General features: G+C 37.0%; 1 protein-coding gene across 1 annotated transcript in view; it reads left to right on the plus strand.

Annotated features, from left to right (window-relative positions):
- The window catches only part of CFHR5 (complement factor H related 5), a 52,937-nt gene that overhangs the window by 27,875 nt on the left and 6,172 nt on the right, over window positions 1-18,890 (plus strand). Inside the window, exons 4-7 of the mRNA XM_060178498.1 lie at window positions 10,567-10,739; window positions 13,072-13,254; window positions 13,353-13,532; window positions 15,258-15,422. Coding sequence (XP_060034481.1) covers window positions 10,567-10,739; window positions 13,072-13,254; window positions 13,353-13,532; window positions 15,258-15,422 — 701 coding nt within the window. The remainder of the gene's footprint in view (window positions 1-10,566; window positions 10,740-13,071; window positions 13,255-13,352; window positions 13,533-15,257; window positions 15,423-18,890) is intronic.

Genomic DNA, 18,890 nt, shown 5'->3' on the forward strand with positions numbered 1-18,890 from the left:
CCACCAAGCTAGAAAATCTGGAAGAAATGAAAGAATCCCTAGAAGCATATGCCCTTCCAAAACTGAATCAAGAAGAACTACAAAACCTAAATGCACCAATCACAGACAAAGAAATCGAAACCGTTATTAAGAATCTCCCCAACAACAAAAGTCCTGGACCAGATGGCTTCACAAACGAATTCTATAAAACCTTCAGGAAACAGTTAGTACCCATACTTCTAAAGCTTTTCCATAAGATTGAAGAAACAGGAACACTCCCACCTTCTATGAAGCCAAGATCACCCTGATACCAAAAGCAGATAGGGACACAACAAAAAAGAAATACTACAGACCAATATCTCTGATGAACATAGATGCCAAAATATTAAACAAGATCTTGGCCAACCAGATACAGCAGCATATCAAAAAGATTGTTCATCACAACCAAGTGGGATTTATCCCAGGAATGCAAGGGTGGTTCAACATATGTAAGTCAATCAATGTCATTCACCACATCAATAAGAGCAAAGCCAAAAACCACATTATTATCTCAATAGATGCAGAGAAAGCCTTTGACAAAATCCAACACCCATTCATGCTCAAAACCCTACAAAAAATGGGAATAGATGGTAAATCCCTCAAGATAGTGAAATCCATATATAGCAAACCTACATCCAACATCATACTCAGTGGACAGAAGCTGAAAGCATTCCCCCTCAGATCGGGGACTAGACAGGGTTGTCCACTGTCACCATTACTCTTCAACATAGTGATGGAAGTTCTTGCCATAGCAATCAGGCAAGAGAAAGGAATCAAAGGAATACAGATTGGAAGGGAAGAAGTCAAGCCCTCACTATTTGCAGATGATATGATAGTATACATAGAAAAACCTAAAGAATCCAGCAGAAAACTACTGGAAGTTATTAGGCAATACAGCAAGGTGTCAGGCTACAAAATCAATGTACAAAAATCAGTGGCATTTCTTTATGCAAACACTAAATCTGAAGAAGAAGACATCCAGAAATCACTCCCATTCACTGTTGCAGAAAAATCAATAAAATACCTAGGAGTAAAGCTGACCAAAGAAGTGAAAGACTTGTATACTGAAAACTATGAGTCACTATTCAAGGAAATAGAAACTGATACCAAGAAATGGAAAGACATCCCATGCTCATGGATCGGAAGAATAAATATCATCAAAATGAATATTCTCCCCAGAGCCATATACAAATTTAACGGCGATACCCAACAAAGTTCCACCAAACTTCTTTAAGAGAATAGAAGAAAAACTGCAATCATTTATGTGGAACCATAAAACACCTAGAATTACCTAAACCATCTTGAGGAAAAGAAACAGAAATGGAGGCATTACACTCCCAGACCTCAAACTTTATTGTAAAGCCATCGTAATCAAAACAGCATGGTACTGGAACAAAAATAGGCACACAGACCAGTGGAACAGAATTGAAAGCCCAGAACTAAACCCCAACACCTATGGACATCTGATCTTTGATAAGGGGGCCCAAAGTATTATATGGAAGAAGGAAGCTCTCTTCAATAAATGGTGCTGGGAAAACTGGGTTGTAACATGCAGAAGAATGAAACTGAACCATTTTTATCTAACCAGAAATAAAAATCAACTCCAAATGGATTAAAGACCTGGATGTTAGACCAGAAACAATCAAGTACTTAGAGGCAAACATTGGTAAAACACTTTCCCACCTACACCTCAAGGACATCTTTGATGAAACAAACCCAACTGCAAGGATGACTAAATGAGAAACAAACCAATGGGACTATATCAAATTGAAAAGCTTCTGCACAGCCAAGGAAACTATCACACAAACAAAGAGACCCCTCACAGCATGGGAGAAGATCTTTACATGCCATACATCAGACAAGAAACTAATAACCAAAATATACAAAGAGCTCAGAAAACTTAACACCAAAAAAACAAATCATCCCATCCATAAATGGGCAGAGGATATGAACAGAACATTCACTCCAGAGGAGATCTAAAAGGCTAACAAACATGAAAAACTGCTCCAGGTCGCTGATTGTCAGAGAAATACAAATAAAAGACCACATTGAGATACCGCCTTACCCCTGTGAGAACGGCATACATCAAAAAGGACAGCAGCAACAAATGCTGGAGAGGCTGTGGGTACAGAGGAACCCTTTTGCACTGCTGGTGGGAATGTAAATTGGTCCAGCCTCTGTGGAGAGCAGTCTGGAAAACTCTCACAAGGCTAGGCATGGACCTTCCATATGACCCAGTAATTCCTCTCCTGGGCAAGGACTCCATACCCCAAGGACTCCATAACACCAAACCAAAAAGATGTGTGTACTACTATATTAATAGCAGCACAATTCATAATAGCTAAAACCTGAAAGCAACCCAGATGCCCAACAACAGATGAGTGGCTGAGAAAGCTGTGGTATATATACACAATGGAATACTATGCAGCTACTAAGAACAATGAACTCACTTCTCTGACCCATCTTGGTCAGAGCTAGAAGGAATTATGTTAAGTGAGCTAAGTCAGAAAGATAATGATGAGTATGGGATGATCCCACTCATCAACAGAAGTTGAGAAAGATCAGAAAGGGAAACTAAAGGCAGGATCTGACTAAATTGAAAGTAGGGCATCAAAGTAAAAACCCTGTGGTGAGCGGGAGGGTGGACATGAGGCTTCCTGGGCTGGGGGGTGGGGGTAGGGGTGGGGGTGAGTGGGTGGGATGGGACACAATATTTTGGTGATGGGAATGGTGTTTATGTACACACCTATTAAATTGTAGTCATATAAATCACTATTTAATTAATATAAGAGGGGGAAAATTGATTGTATGTCTAAGAAAAGGACTTTTCAAAGCTAACCCAATCACCAAATAATGTGACGATAGCAGTAACTATCCATTGTCTTCTCGAACCCTAAGACAGCAGGAACCTCACATCTCCACTATAGAGCCTCTACTTCCCCCAGTCCTGGGGCCCTAGGGTAGGGCCCACTTTCCTGTATGCTTCTCCCAATTTTTTTAAAAATTATTTCTTTATTGGGGAATTAATGTTTTACATTCAACAGTAAATACAATAGTTTGTACATGCATCACATTCCCCAGTTTCCCATTTAACAATACAACCCCCACTATGTCATTTATCATCCTTCATGGACCTGTATTCTCCCCACCCACCTCCAGAGTCTTTTACTTGGGTGCAATATGCCAATTCCATTTCAGGTTCTACTTGTGTTTTCTTTTCTGATCTTGTTTTTCAACTTCTGCCTGAGACTGAGATCATCCCATATTCATCCTTCTTTTTCTGACTTATTTCACTCAACATGATTTTTTCAAGGTCCATCCAAGATCGGCTGAAAACAGTGAAGTCACCATTTTTTACAGCTGAGTAGTATTCCATTGTGTATATATACCACAACTTGCTCAGCCACTCATCTGTTGTTGGACACCTGGCTTGCTTCCAGGTTTTGGCTATCACAAATTTTGCTGCCAAGAACATATGTGTACACACTTTCCTGTATGCTTCTCCCAATTCTTATCAAATAATATTGCATCCGCTGATCGCAACCTAATCAATGCAACAAGTGCCACCCCAGCATGCTTCACTTCAGCCTGTGTCCAGAGACTTCAGGTGTGGAATGACAACCCTTCAGCTTCATCACTCGGGTGAGACCTTTCCTTTCATAGTATTCTCTAATTCCATTCCAGGTGGTTCACTTCCTAACAAAGTCCCAAAACCTAGATATAGACCAGATTCCAGGAGATAGAGCATATGTTCACAGGTATCCATAAACTAGGGCAAATATATACCTGAAAGCAGTAGTACACTAGAGTTTGCAGTGAGTACCCCCCAACACTTCATTTCCACTACTCCAACCTTTGGGTCCATGATTCTTCAACAATTTGTTTGGCTTTGTATGTTAACTCTCTTTTCAGCCACCAGATTCTAGATGTCATCAGGATGCCGGCCAGGCTTCCCTGGACTGAAGACCCCACCAATGCATCCTGGAGCTCAGCTTCCCCAGAGACTCACCCTTCTAGGGTAAGAGCGAGGCAGACTGGGAGTATGGATCAATCAGTCAATGCCCATGTTCAGCAGGGAAGCAATTACAGAAGCCAGACCTCCCACCTTCTGCAACCCACAATGACCCTGGGTCCATGCTCCCAGAGGGATAGAGAATGGGAAAGCTATTGGGGAGGGGATGGGATATGGAGATTGGGTGGCGGAAATTGTGTGGAGCTGTACCTCCCCATCCTATGATTTTGTTGATGTCTCCTTTCTTAAATAAATTAATTAATTAAAAAAAAAAGAAATAGGGAAAGAGAGACAAGTGCAGCCCTACTTCACCACTTGTGATGCTTCCTCCCTGCAGGTGGGGACTGGGGCTTGATCCCAGGTCCTTGTGCACTGTAATGTGTGCACTGTAATGTGTGCACTTAACCAGATTTGCCACTGCCTGTCCCCCAGATGAATTTCTTTTAAGAAAGACTGGGAGATTGGAATTTTCTGCTTTCTCTATGTTGAGTTTTAGGAAAGTTCTTTCTTGTGAACTATTAAGAAGTGGTTTGTTGTTTGCTCGTTTTGCGAAAGTCTTGTGAATAAAATATCCTTTTGCTTTTAGAGGTAGCTGTGTTTCTGTCTCTCAAATAGAAATTTTTACACCTACTATAAAAAGATGAGTAATTGTACCCATGTGTTAAAAACTGTACTATAAACGATTAACTACCAATAAAATGATACAAAAATCTAAAAAAGAAAGAAAAATAGCAGAACTTTCCAGAATATCTGCTTCAGAAATATTTTGAGTGACTCAATTATATCACCAAAGAAAACAAACAACAACAACAACAAAAAATAACCTGAAATTCTACCACACTGAAAAGCTTCTGCACAACAAAAATAACTATCACAAAAAATAAAAAGATACCTGCTCAAGAGGAGATGTCACACATTACACATCAAAGAATTAATACCTAAAACATATAAACTGCTCAGAAAACGCAATGGTCCCAGAGGTGACCCCATGGATAAAGCAATGGACTCTCAAGCATGAGATCCTGAATTTGACCCCTGGCAGCACATGTGCCAGTATTGTTCTGGTTCTCTTTCTCTCTTTCACATTAGTAAATAAAATACTAAAAAAAAAAAAATCACAATATTCAACAACAAAAACCCAAACAATCCCATTGATAAGTAGGAGAATATCCATACAACCCAAAGAAGATATTCAAGTGGTCAACAAGCATATGAAAGCATTTTCAAAGTTACTGATTATCAGAGGAATGCAAATCAATGTGATAATGAGTAACACGCATGGCCTACATCAAGAATGAAAAGGAAAACTGCTAACAGTGGTGTAATGAAACAGGGGCCATCTCACACTGTTAATAAATTGAACCAGTCCCTGTGGAAAACAGTCTAGAAATTCCTCAAGATATTAAAAATGGACATTGCATAAATCCGGCAATTCTCCTCCTAGATATATATCCAAAGAATACAAATCATTTATGTAAAGAAGTTTACAGTGTTTGTAGCATTTATGTATGTAATAGTCAAGGTCTGGAAACAATCCAAGTGGCCAACACGAGCTGAATAGTAAGAAAGCTATGCTATTTATACACAACAGAATACTATTTAACTTTAAGAAATGATGAGGTGCAGGGGTAGATAGCATAATGGTTATGCAAGGAGACATTCATACCTGAGGCTCCAAAGTCCCAGGTTCAGTCCCCCACACCACGATAAGCCAGAGCTGAACAGTGCTCTGGTAAGACGAAAGAAAGAAAGAAAGAAAGAAAGAAAGAAAGAAAGAAAGAAAGAAAGAAAGAAAGAAAGAAAGAAAGAAAGAAAAAGAAATGATGAAATGTTTTCATGTTTTCTCTTGTTACAGCATCAATGAAGCTGGAGTGGATCATGACAAATGTAGTTAAGTCAGAAACAGAAAGATGAGTATTAGATAATGTCACCCATATGGGGGACTTCAGAAACAATGCAAGAAATAAATACAGAGTAAACCATTAATACACTGTGGTCTATTGTATTTTACTGTTGACTGTAAACAATTAATCCCCCAATAAGGAAATTAAAAAAATGAATAAAATATTTTTTAATAAGAAATGATTCAGAGGTTGGGTGGTGGTGCACCTGGTTAAGCACATATATCACCATGTGTAGGACACAGGTTCAAGCCCCCGCTCCCTAACTGCAGTGTGGGATATTGGGGAAGCAAGTCTGCAGGTATCTGCAGGTATCTTTCTCTCTCAATTTCTCTCTGTACTATCAAAGAAAACAGAAAAACAAACAAACAAATAAATAAAAGGAAATATTATATATACTTAATAAAATAGAAATTAAAAAAATAAGTAATTCTAAGTGTAGTCAATCTTGTATGTTCCTGAATCCAAATCAGGGGGCCAGCTGCCAGATAACAGAAGGACAAACTTTGAACACTAGTCCACTGCATGAAAGGAAAATCTTTTTTGTGCAATCTGACTCAGGAGTCCATTTAACTCAGTTTAGGTCTCTTTCCTTTCAGTAAGGGTCACTTTTGAGTCGGGGGGGGGGGGGTATCTGAGATGGCAAGAAGACCAGACAGGGCTCTTCTCCACCTGCAAGAAAGATTTCCCCTCCTACACTTTTCAAGTCATAAAACCATAGCCCCTCCTCCCTCACTGCCAGCCAAGGTAACAGAAGGTATTGTCATCAGGAAGGAGGTAGAGATTGGAGTCTCTGAGGCTGACTATTTCAGTTTCCAGACTCATATTCTAATTGCAGGAGTTAAATTCACCCTCTTCCCTCAATCCAAGGCCATCTACTTCTTTAACCTGTCATTTTGGGGGCTCAATTTCATTCCAGAAATTTTAGTTAAATATCTTTTATTTTTTCAGTGTGTTTGAAATTTCAGCTTATTTTATCTGATACAAAAACTTATATAATTGGAATTATTACAGGTTATCTTTTCTGGTTTTTTTTCTTTTTTAGATTAACACTTTTAGATTAACACTAGGGTTCATTTTTGATGTTGCTATTCCAGTTCTCATACAATATTTATTGAACTGATGTTTATCTTGTCTTTATGCTTTTCATTTTAGAAACGTGTTCAAAATCAGATATAGAAATTGAGAATGGATTCTTTTCTGAAGTCAACTATACATATTCCTTAAATCAGCAAACACAATATAGGTGTAAGTCAGGATATGTAACGGAACATGGCAGTACAACAGGATCGATTACATGTCTGGACAATGGATGGTCAGATCAACCCATATGCATTAGTAAGTAATTGAGTAGGTTGGTATGCATTATCGTGATGATCACTGTAAAAATGTTCACTTTCACAAAGTTTTCAATTTTGGGGATAGGTAGGATACTACCTTGGTTCCATCTGACAAGACAAATTGAAAATTGGGTTTTGTTTGTTTTTATTCTGAGGCTTCATACCTGTATGTTTCCACTGCTCTAAATAGAGTTTTTTTTTTTTTTTTTTACTTTTAATTTCAGATAGAATGAGAAAGAAGGGGAAAGATAGAGAAACATCACAGAACTATCCTATCATTCTTGGAAAGTCTCTTTGGTGCTGTGCATGGTGCTCCACACATGTGAAAAAGTGTGTACTCTGGGCTGGGAGATTGCATAATGGTTATGCTAAAAGATTTTCTTGTCTGAGGCATGAAACCATAAGCCAGAATCACTCTATTTAAAAAGTACATATATATAGATAGAGAGAGAGAGAAAAAAAACTATTTCTTGTCTCCAAATTAAAATATTTAAGAAAACAATGTGTAAACCTTGGGCTTTTAAGATTAATTAGTTGGGGCAGGGCACCTGCATTATGTTCATGGCCCACATTTAAGCCCCTGGTATACACTCAATAATTCTTGTCTTAGAAAATCCTTATAAACATCTAGTAGAAACAGAAAAAGGCTACAAAATAGTATCAGATTCTTCTGTGCTTAAAGACTTCCTTGTTCTACCACTTGTAATTATATATATTTTGGCCTTCAGGGTAAGCACTGGGGCTCAGTGCCTGCACTAGGCATCCACCGCTCCTGGAGGCATTTTTTTGTTGCCCTCGTTGTTACTGTTGTTGCTGTTGGACAGAGAGAAATAGAGAGAGGAGGGGAAGACAGATAGGGGGAGAGAAAGAGAGACACCTGCAGACCTGCTTCACTGCTTGTGAAATGAGCCCCTGCGCGTAGGGAGCCAAGGGCTCAAACCCGGATCCTTACTCTGGTCCTTGCACTTAGCACCATCTGCACTCAACCTGCTGCGCTACTGCCCAGCCCCTTATATAGATTTTTCTATGAACAAGTTACTCAAATTTGTCTCGAAGTTACTCAGTAATATTTTTCCAGCGGCATTTAACATATTAACAGAGGCAAATATTTCAGATACACATTTCTACTGTTTTCATTTCACTTTAGTTTCTTTTCAAAAAAATATTTATTATTTAATAGGACAGAAATAAATTAGGGGGGGAGAAAGAGACATGCCTGTAGACCTGCTTCACCGCTCATGAAGCTTCCTCTCTGCAAGTAGGGACCAGAGGCTTGAACCCTGTCCTTGTGCACAGTTAATATGTGCTCTCAACTAGGTGTGACATCACCTGGCCTCTTACTTTAGTTGTAGTTTCTACACAGGTGCAGGAATTAGCAAAAGGGAAAATATGATAAGTGTGGCCCCCAGATCAAATTCATTTTATACAGAACTGTAGTCAATTACACAATTTTTATTATGGGACAACATCTCTATTATTGTTATTTTATTAGTATAATTTTGATTTATTTTTTAAAGCTTTAAACTAATGGAATACATGACCCATTATAAAATTTTTAGAGAATTATTTGAACCTTTATTAAGGCCACTCTATTATAGTGCTAGAATATATATTTTTTGAATTTTACTATTTTTAAAATAGGGAATCTCATGCTTTTTCTTATTCTATTCATTTGCTTTTTATTATCATATAGGCAGAGCTAAGTAGGACAAGAGAGAAAGTGAGAGAGGGAGAGAGAAAGGGAGATACCTGCAACCTGCCCCACAGCTCATGAAGCTTCCTTCCTATAGGTAGGGACTCGGGCCTGGAACCCTGGTCCTTGGGCATTGAAGCTTCTGTACTTTATAGGATGCTCCACTGCCCTGCCTCCACATTATACTTTCTTATGACAAACTGTAAATAGATCTCTATATTAGATGTGATAAGTGTAAAAGAACACATTACATTTAAGAAAATGTCAACAGTACAAAATCAAAATGTTTAAAAGTAAACTTTTATAGTCTGTTTAACAATTTATTTACAACACTGAAAATTAATCTTTTTATTCAATTAACCAAATTTTCTTTGACACATATGTCACAACTGCTATTTAGTTTCCCATATTAATTCACAGAGTTGTTCTGGGTTGCTAAAAGTACAAAACCAAAGAAAAAAGGCACAATATATTATAGTGTCCTATTTTATTGCCAGCATGAGTAAATGAACTGAGAAACATGGCTTTAAAGTGATTTATAAGAAAAGTTAAGTATAAAAACATTTTTCACTCTGTATTACTACTTCAGGACAGTGGTTCATTACTAGTATTCTTAGATAATTTTATATGATATTTATCAGAATATAAACTATAGTTTATGTCATGTTTTACTCTTGGGTTGGGACTGACTCAATCTTATTATTCTCCATTAAATAATATTACCAACAAATGTTCAATTTCGTTATACATCAGAATCTTGTGATTTGCCAGCATTTGAAAATTCCAGAGCCAAAAGTAGTGGCACGTGGTTTAAGCTGAATGACAAGTTAGATTATGAATGCCACAATGGATATGAAAGCAGAGATGGAAGCCAAACAGGTTCCATTGTATGTGGTGACAGTGGTTGGTCTGGGACGCCAAAATGTTATGGTAAGTAGTTTGTTTTTTCCAGGTATCCTTTTGACAGGAATTATAAGTTATCAATTTCAGAATAACTATATTTATTTATTTAGTAATCATTGGCATTTTAACCTCTGGGATGACTTTTGTAGGAATAAGAGGAGAGGGAAAAAGGAAAAAAAGAAAACACTGTTCTTCATTTGTAAGATTTACTATATCATTAGTTTTTAAAAATTTAAAACATACTGTATTTATTGAATGAAAAAGAGAGATGAGATCACCACTCTGACATATGTGTAGCAGAGACCTACCCTAGCCCCTCCCTCACACATGTAATTCCTGAGCTCTACCCACTGAGCCATCTCCCTGGCTGCACATTAGTATTTCTTTGGAATATGAGAATACTTTCATGTTATAAAAGTGGAATAAATTACAACATTAAACTTTCCAAACAGCAATAAAATCCTAGCTAGTACAAGCAAGCTGACTTCATAAATAGCATCCACTTACTGCTTTCAGAATGAAAAGATTTCTCACATGAAATCAGAGGTTGCATAAAAGTTAATATGTAATGTTTTTAAGGAATTGGATTTACTTGGCACTCATTGTACGTAGAGAACTCGGCACCTCTGACCCAACAAATCTTTCCTGGTGGTGAATGATTATATGTTCTCATTAAGTTATTTTATTTTTAATAGAAAGAGAATGCAAGATCCCTCAAATAGATAGATACTTAATGGTTCAACCTCGAATTGAAAAGTATAAAGTTGGATCAGTGCTGAAATTCCTCTGCAGACAAAGACTTATTAGAGTTGGACCAGATTCAGTTCAGTGCTACCACTTTGGATGGTCCCCAAATTTCCCAACCTGTAAAGGTAAATATTTATCTTACATTTGCTGGAACAAAATTTGAAATTTTGATACCAAGGGTTTTTTTTTTCTTTCATGAATTCTCTGTAGGCTCCTAGTGTCTCTGTGCTCTAAAGCATTAAGCTGGATATAAACTTATGAAAGATACATTTTGGGTTCCTCTGTTTTATTTAAGAAATTTATCTTTGAACTGGAGCAATTGCTCACTTAGGTAGTGTGCTGCTTTGCCACATACATGGCCAAGGTTCAAGCTTGAATCCACTGTACTGAAAGAAATTTTGGTGCTCTGATGTTTTTGGCTTGCTCTTTTGCTCTCCCTGTCTTCTTTCTGCCTCTATTAAAAAGATTAATCTTAGGGGTCAGGCAGTAGTGCAGCGGGTTAAGCACACGTGGCGCCAAGCGCAAGGACCAGCTTAAAGATTCCGATTCGAGCCCTGGCTCCCCACCTGCAGGGGTGTCACTTCACAAGCAGTGAAGCAGGTCTGCAGGTGTCTGTCTTTCTCTACCCCTCTCTGTCCTTCCCCTCCTCTCTCCATTTCTCTCTGTCCTATCCAACGACGACGACATCAACAATAATAACTACAACAATAAAACAAGGGCAACAAAAGGGAAAGTAAATAATAAAAAATACACTAAAAAGATTAATCTTCAATTTACTTTTAAATATTTATTTATTTCCTTTTTGTTGCCCTTGTTGCTTTTATTGTTGTAGTTATTATTATTGATGTCGTCGTTGTTGGATAGAACAGAGAGAAATGGAGAGAAGAGAGGAAGACACAGAGGGGGAGAGAAAGACACCTTCAGACCTGCTTCACCACCTGTGAAGTGACTCCCCCGCAGGTGGGGAGCCAGGGGCTCCAACCAGGATCCTTATGCTGGTCCTTGCGCTTTGTGCCACGTGTGCTTAACCAGCTGTGCTACCGCCCGACTCCCTAATCTTCCAACAGTTTTTTAAAATATGTAGCGGAGTTATTTGTTGTCTTATTGTTGAGTTTGGCAAGCTCTTTATATATGTTGGTTATTAAACTCTTGTCTGATGTACAGCATGTAAAGATCTTCTCCCATTCTGTGAGGGGTCTCTTGGTTTGGGTAGTGGTTTCTTTTGCTGTGAAGAAGCTTTTTAATTTGATGTAGTCCCATAGGTTTATACTTGCCTTAGTCTTCCTTGTAATTGGATTCGTTTCATTGAAAATGTCTTTAAAATTTATGCGGAAAAAAGTTCTGCCAATATTTTCTTATAAGTATCTGATAGTTTTTGGTCTAACATCCAAGTCCTTGATCCACTTGGAATTTACTTTTGTATTTGGTGAAATACAGTGGTTCAGTTTCATTCTTCTGCATGTTTCAACCCATTGTTTCCAACACCATTTGTTGAAGAGACTCTGCTTTCCCCATTTAATAGTCTGAGCCCCTTTGTCAAAGATTAGATGTCCATAGGTGTGGGGGCTCACTTCTGGGCTCTCAATTCTATTCCACTAGTCAGTATGTCTATTCATGTTCCAGTACCAAGCAGTTCTGATGACAATGGCCCTATAATATAGTTTGAGATCTGGGAGTGTGATGCCTCCGTTTCTGTTCTTTTTTCTCAAGATTGTTTTGGCAATCCCAGGTCTTTCCTGGTTCCAGATAAACACTGAAATGGAACTGACGTATCGCACCAAAGTAAAAGACTCTGGGGTGGGTGGGTGGGGAGAATACAGGTCCAGGAAGGATTCAGAGGACCTAGTGGGGGTTGTATTGTTATATGGGAAACTGGGGAATGTTATGCATGTACAAACTATTGTACTTACTGTTGAATGTAAAACATTAATTCCCCAATTAATAAAAAAACAAAACAATTAAAAAATATGTAGTGGAATATATATGGCTGATACTGTAGAGGCTTCTTTTCTCATTGCCTACAATTCCACCATTAGTATTGGATACTGACTGTAGCATGGACTCGAGTCTTTTAATCAATATTCAACAGAAAATTAATCACATATATGACCTAATCAATGTTAAAGTATGCAGATTAAAAATGCTTCCATGTAAGAGGAATTCTGCCATAATTTATGCCTCCAAAGCTATTAGTTGAGTTGCATGCCCTCTTAATATATGAACAATTTTCATCTTAACTGATGAACAATTTTCTTTTGTTCATTTTTGTACATTTCTAAGAGGCTTTTGTACATTTCTAAGAGGCTAATTAAGTATAAGAAAACTGGGGGAAACTCTTGTGTCATTGACTAAGAATGATATGCTATATAATTAATAAATTAAAGAAAATGTCTCCCCAGGTAACTGGGATTCTAGGTTGCAAATGTAACCTTTGATGACCCAGTATCTCTACTATAGGACAAGTAAAATCATGTCCTCCACCCCCTTCACTCTTCAATGGGGAAATCAAGGGAAATCAGAAAGAAGCATATGCACACGGTGACATGGTGGAATATGCCTGCAATCAGAGATTCCTGATGAAAGGTCCTAATAAGATTCAGTGCACTGATGGAGAATGGACAGCCTTGCCTGTCTGCATTGGTAATAAAACATTGCTACTTAAGACACCTCATGATTTTATTCATATAGACACATAAATTATATTTTAAATGAATCATATTTTCATGACGTTTTCTCAGAGGAGGAGCGCACATGTGGAGGTATACCTGAACTTGATCACGGCTATGCTAAGCCTTCCTCCCCTCCCTACCAGCATGGAGATTCCGTAAAATTCAGTTGCAAAGAAGGATATACAATGATTGGAAATAGGTCCCTCACCTGTATTAGTGGAATGTGGACCCAGGTTCCTAATTGCATTGGTGAGTTTGTATTTCTCAAATTAATATTCATGTCAACTTAATGTTTTATTAAAATTTATTTGCAGCCATGTTTTAGAACGTAAAAATATTTTTTCAAATGCCATCTTTAGTTAAAATGAATCAAAAAAGTTATTATTTATAAATAAATACGTGTGCACACAGAAATATGAACCAGCAGGAGAATTTTACAACTCTTGGTTTTGCATTTATGACACATTATTCACATAATGAGCAAGTGTGAGCCAAATTTTATTTTTAGATGTTTCTATGATGAAAACAGTAGTTCAACTAATCATCATACAACAAAACTTTCTATGTTTTAGATGACATTTTTTCCTTTCAGACTCTGTAAAGTAGGCAAATAAAATTGAGAAAATACTGCACACATCTTGTTTCTCTCAACAATAACAATTATAATTTCTCATTCTGCTTCAAATGCAATGAAAAAGAATTAATGTCCCACTGGGAGAGTGAATTGTAGACTCTCTCAGCCAGGGGTATACTATACTCATAGGAAGTGTTTTAGTTTGGGCCAGGAAACAAATCTAATTGTTGCACTTGACTCTCTGAGGGAATCAAACTACCAAGTTTTTGATGCCTCGCTGGATGAATCCTGGGGGTTCTTTCTCTTCCTATAGACGAGTTTTTTTCCTAGAGTTTTCTGGGGTCCTATATTCAGAGACATAGATGATCAGTCTTATTTATTTATCACTTTTCTAGTCATTAATTATTCTAAAGAGAAAGCTCTTTAGGCTTGAGTTTTGTAGGAGTCAGAATGCATACTGTACTGTTGATGGCTAACACACTTCCAGTATCGAAAAGGCTGGTCAACATAAAGGAGATATTCAACAGAAGTTTGTTCAGCCTAGATAGACTAGGCGAGAGAGTTATCTTGCAGACAACTATCATGGTGAGATAAGAGATCATACCTATGTGTCAGTAACTCTTCTGTAAGCCATTAATAAAGTAAAAAAAATTTTTTCACTCCCAATAAAAATTAATAATTTAAAAAAGTTTGTTTAGCGCATCAATGATGCTTGTTGTTAACCAGTCCTTACATTTTAGTATTTTTCTTACTATATTGTATTTACTTTCTTGAAAAGAAATTAAACCATCAACTTTATTCAGATATGTATTTAACATTTTAGGATTTTAAGCTAGTGGATTAAAAATACTGTAAAAATGCATAACATCAAGAACCAAAAGAATGTGAACATTTGCACAGATTTCAAAATGAGGTCAAATTGCATTATGTGATCATTGTTTCCTATGCAGGTTATACAAAAAAGAGTGACTTTATGCTGTTCCAAACCCTCAAAGTTCAGGATATCTTTATGTGAATGTTTTCTCTAAAATGCTTGAGATTGCCTAAGACTTTGCAAGAGTTATGGTAGTTATCGTTATGAGAGTGGGGATATAGAACTTTACTGGTGACTGTTGTAATCTTAAAATCTTGTAAACCACACGTAATAATGAATAGAAATAGCTTGAAAAAATGTAAATTGTAAAAATAAATTAATTAATTAAATGTCTGAGACTGGGCACAGAGTTTGTTTTCATATTTAATAACCCATCTCATACTATATGACCAGGAATAAATTGGTTGTCGGAATTTATCTGCAAAAATTTTAATTTTTTGACACTTGGCTTTATAGTTATTTTGTTGCTGTTGTAGTTTCTTTGGTTCTTACAATTAGTATTCAAGGGATTTTTTTTATTTTATAGCAACAGATGAACTTGAGCAATGTACGCAACCATTATTATTTGTAATGGGTCCAAGTCTATCATTTCATCATAATACTAATATAAGTTACAAATGTAGAAGAAAGCCAGAAAGCAAATACTCAGTTTGCATAAATGGAAAATGGGACCCTGAAATAACCTGCAGAGGTAAGTCCTTTTTTAAAAATAATTTCATTTGAGGTTAATGGTTTATAACACAGTTGTTGACACATGGGTCTGTTTTCTCATTTCCCTATGAAAGATGTTTGTTAAACACTTTCTTCCTCAACTTGAGTCCCTCCTCCACCGTCATGCACCAAGTCAGGTCACCCTCCACCACAGTGCACCAAGACCCTAAAGCCACCTCTCTTCTATGAGCCCCTTCCTGTCCTCCATGCCCAGAATCCTTTGCATTGATGCAATACAGCATACCAGTCCACGTTTCATATTGAGTTTTCCCTTTCTGTTGTACAGGCAAACTATTACTCATACAGGTTTAACAATTTTTGTTCTGACTTATGAAAATAATGTATTTTTTAATTAAGCTTATTATTTCAAATAATTTTCAACCTAGATAATAACTTAGAAACTAGACAAGGGCCCGGGTGATGGCGCACCTGGTTGAGCACACATGTTACAGAACACAAGTACCAGGGTTCAAGCCCCCAGTTCCCACCTGCAGGGGGGAGACTTTACGAGTAATAAAGCAGGGCTACAGGTGTCTCTCTGTCTCCTTCCATCTCTATTTTCTCCCTCCTTCTTGATTTTTGGCTGTCTCTATCCAATAAAGTTAATAAAAAATTTAAAAAGAAACCAGACAGGAGTCGGGTGGTAGCGCAGCGGGTTAAGCGCACGTGACGCAAAGCACAAGCATCAGCATAAGGATCCCGGTTGGAGCCCTCCCCACCTGCAGGGGAGTCACTTCACAAGAGGTGAAACAGGTCTGCAGGTGTCTATCTTTCTCTCCCTCCCTCTGTCTTCCCCTCCTCTCTCCATTTCTCTCTGTCCTATCCAACAATGACATCAATAACAACAACAATAAAACAACAAGGGCAACAAAAGGGAATAAATAAATAAGTATTTTAAAAAAGAAACTAGACAAGACATATTTTCCTTTTGATAAGAGCTTTGTTTCTGACATAAGCTTGATTTACAAGACCACCACTGATTTACAAGTGTAATTTTACCTCTTCAAAATATGTCACTAGCCCCCCAGCCCCCACTAAAGAACCAATATCCTGTCACCAAGTCCAGTACCACCCTCAACCCTAACAACCCCTCTCCAATCAAATCTCTATTCTGCAAACTGAGGCCAAAATCTTATCTTCATGTGATTTTTGCTAATTCTCTTGATTGTTTCATTTTCTCCATATGATAAAGTTAGTTCAGTATTTTCCTTTTAAGTCACTTTTTATTATTTGTAGGATGTCTTACTATTAGTGAATTCAGTTGTTCTAGCAACACATGGGAAAGATTTTTTAATAAATATCAATTGATTTATAAATGTTTATTTGTGGACTCTCTAGTCTATTAACTTATTCATTTATGTTCCCTTGTCATTGCTACAATACCTTGAAAGTTACAGCTTTCTATAAAGCACTGAAGTCTGATAAACATTATCTACTTATTTATTTTAGTATTTTCATGAATATAGAAATTATAGGATGTTTTACCAGTTTCTATCAATATTTCGTTCGATAGTGGAAAAAAAAAAGACTTGTATAATGAAACAAAAATCAGGGACATATTGACTGTTCTGCATGTGTTTCATATATCCACTTCAATTATTTATTTCTGTTTTAATTTTCCTAGTAAGGTTTTAAGTATATAAATGATTTACAGTTGCAAAAATGTTATTCATATTTTCATGAATGCATTTTTCAAAACTGCCTCTAACATTTTAGCTGCAAATTTTAAGAAATATACTCAATTTCTGAATATTGGTTTACATTCTGAAACAATACTATGCGACCGTATCCATGTTATTATTGTTCTATGGATCTATTAAAATTTTAAGTAAGTAAATATATCACTTCAAATATGTTTTATTTAAGTTTGTGTTTTTTAAATTTATTTGGCAATTTTCTGTTACTTGATCATAAACCTGCTTTTGCTCTTTAAACTACCTAGATGTTATTTTTACTTATTTTTCTCATGTTTTAGGCAGACAAAGTATGCTGTTGGGCTGGGGAGACAGCATAATGGTTATGCTAAAGACTTTCATCCCTGAGGCTCCAAGGTCCCAGGTTCAATCCCCAGCACCACCCTAAGCCAGAGCTGTGCAGTGCTCTCACTGGTCTCAGTCTCTCTCTCATTAGAATAAAGAAAATATTAAAAAAAGAAAACATGGGGCCAGGCGGTGGTGCACCTGGTTATGTGTACACATTACAGAATGCAACACCACAGTTCAAGCCCTTGGTCCCCACCTGCACAGGGAACGCTTCATGAGAGGTGAAGCAGGGCTGCAGGTGTCTCTGTCTCCTTCCCACCCTATCTACCCCCTCCCTCTGAATTTCTGGCTGTCTCTATCCCATAAATAAATAAAGATAATTTTTGAAAAGATTTAAAAATATAAATAGAGAACATTAAAAAGTATGAGGTTAAAGCATTCAACTTTAGAATACAAATTCTTAAAATTGTGTTTTCTTCTAAATATGATCATACCTGTGTTTCAAAACCTTAGTCATTTTATTTCCATTCAGTCTTATTTGAAATATTTCTTTGAATTCTTTTTTTGACTTCCCAGCTATTTAGAAGTTTGTTTTTAATTTCCAAATATTTGCATTTACTAAATAATTTATCCTCTTTAATATTGTACTAAAATTCTATCATTATTCTATCATTATTATAGAGAGAACAGGAAAATAAGAGACTCCGGGGCACAGAAGGGAGGAAAAAGGGGTTGGAGAGGGCATTGGGGCCCTGGTGCATGATGGTTGAAAAAGATCTAAGATGGGAACGACAGTGCTCTACAGACACTTATCACAGGGAGATGACAAATTGTAACCATGTTTCAACAACTGTACTGTAATCCATAAGATCCCCAATAAAGTAAGTAAAGAAGAATAAAAGTAAGAAGAAGAGGAAGGGGAAAAAGAAGGAAAAAAAAAGAAAAAAGGGGCTAAAGTAGAATTCCTCAATCTAGCAAAATTTATATACAACAAGTTAATAACCAACAGTAAGAAACTAAAAGTTTTCATTCTTGAATTAGGAGCAAGAAAAGTCTGTTTACTATCACTGTTATTATTCAACATATTTTGGAATTTCTAGCTTTAGTAATTAGGCAAGAAAAGTAAATGAAGGCAAGCCAATTTGTAAGAAGTACTATTATTTGTAGATGGCATGATAGTATACATAGAAAATCCAAATGGGATTATTTTTCAGATTGTCTCCCTGATAAACTAGAAAAAGCAGTGAAAAAAATAACCTGAAACCTCAACAAAATACAACTGGGAATTCTTCAGAGACTCACTAAGCCACAGCCACTAAGTTGCAGATTCTACTATGATTCCATTCTGACTTTGCTGGGCCGAGGACATCACCAATGTGTCCTGGAACCTTACCTCTCCAGAGTCTTACCCAACTAGGAAAAGATAGAAACAGGTTGGGGGTATAGATAGACCTGCCAACATCCAT

This window comes from Erinaceus europaeus, chromosome 19 (assembly GCF_950295315.1).
Source record: "Erinaceus europaeus chromosome 19, mEriEur2.1, whole genome shotgun sequence".
In the NCBI taxonomy this organism is placed as follows: Eukaryota; Metazoa; Chordata; class Mammalia; order Eulipotyphla; family Erinaceidae; genus Erinaceus; species Erinaceus europaeus.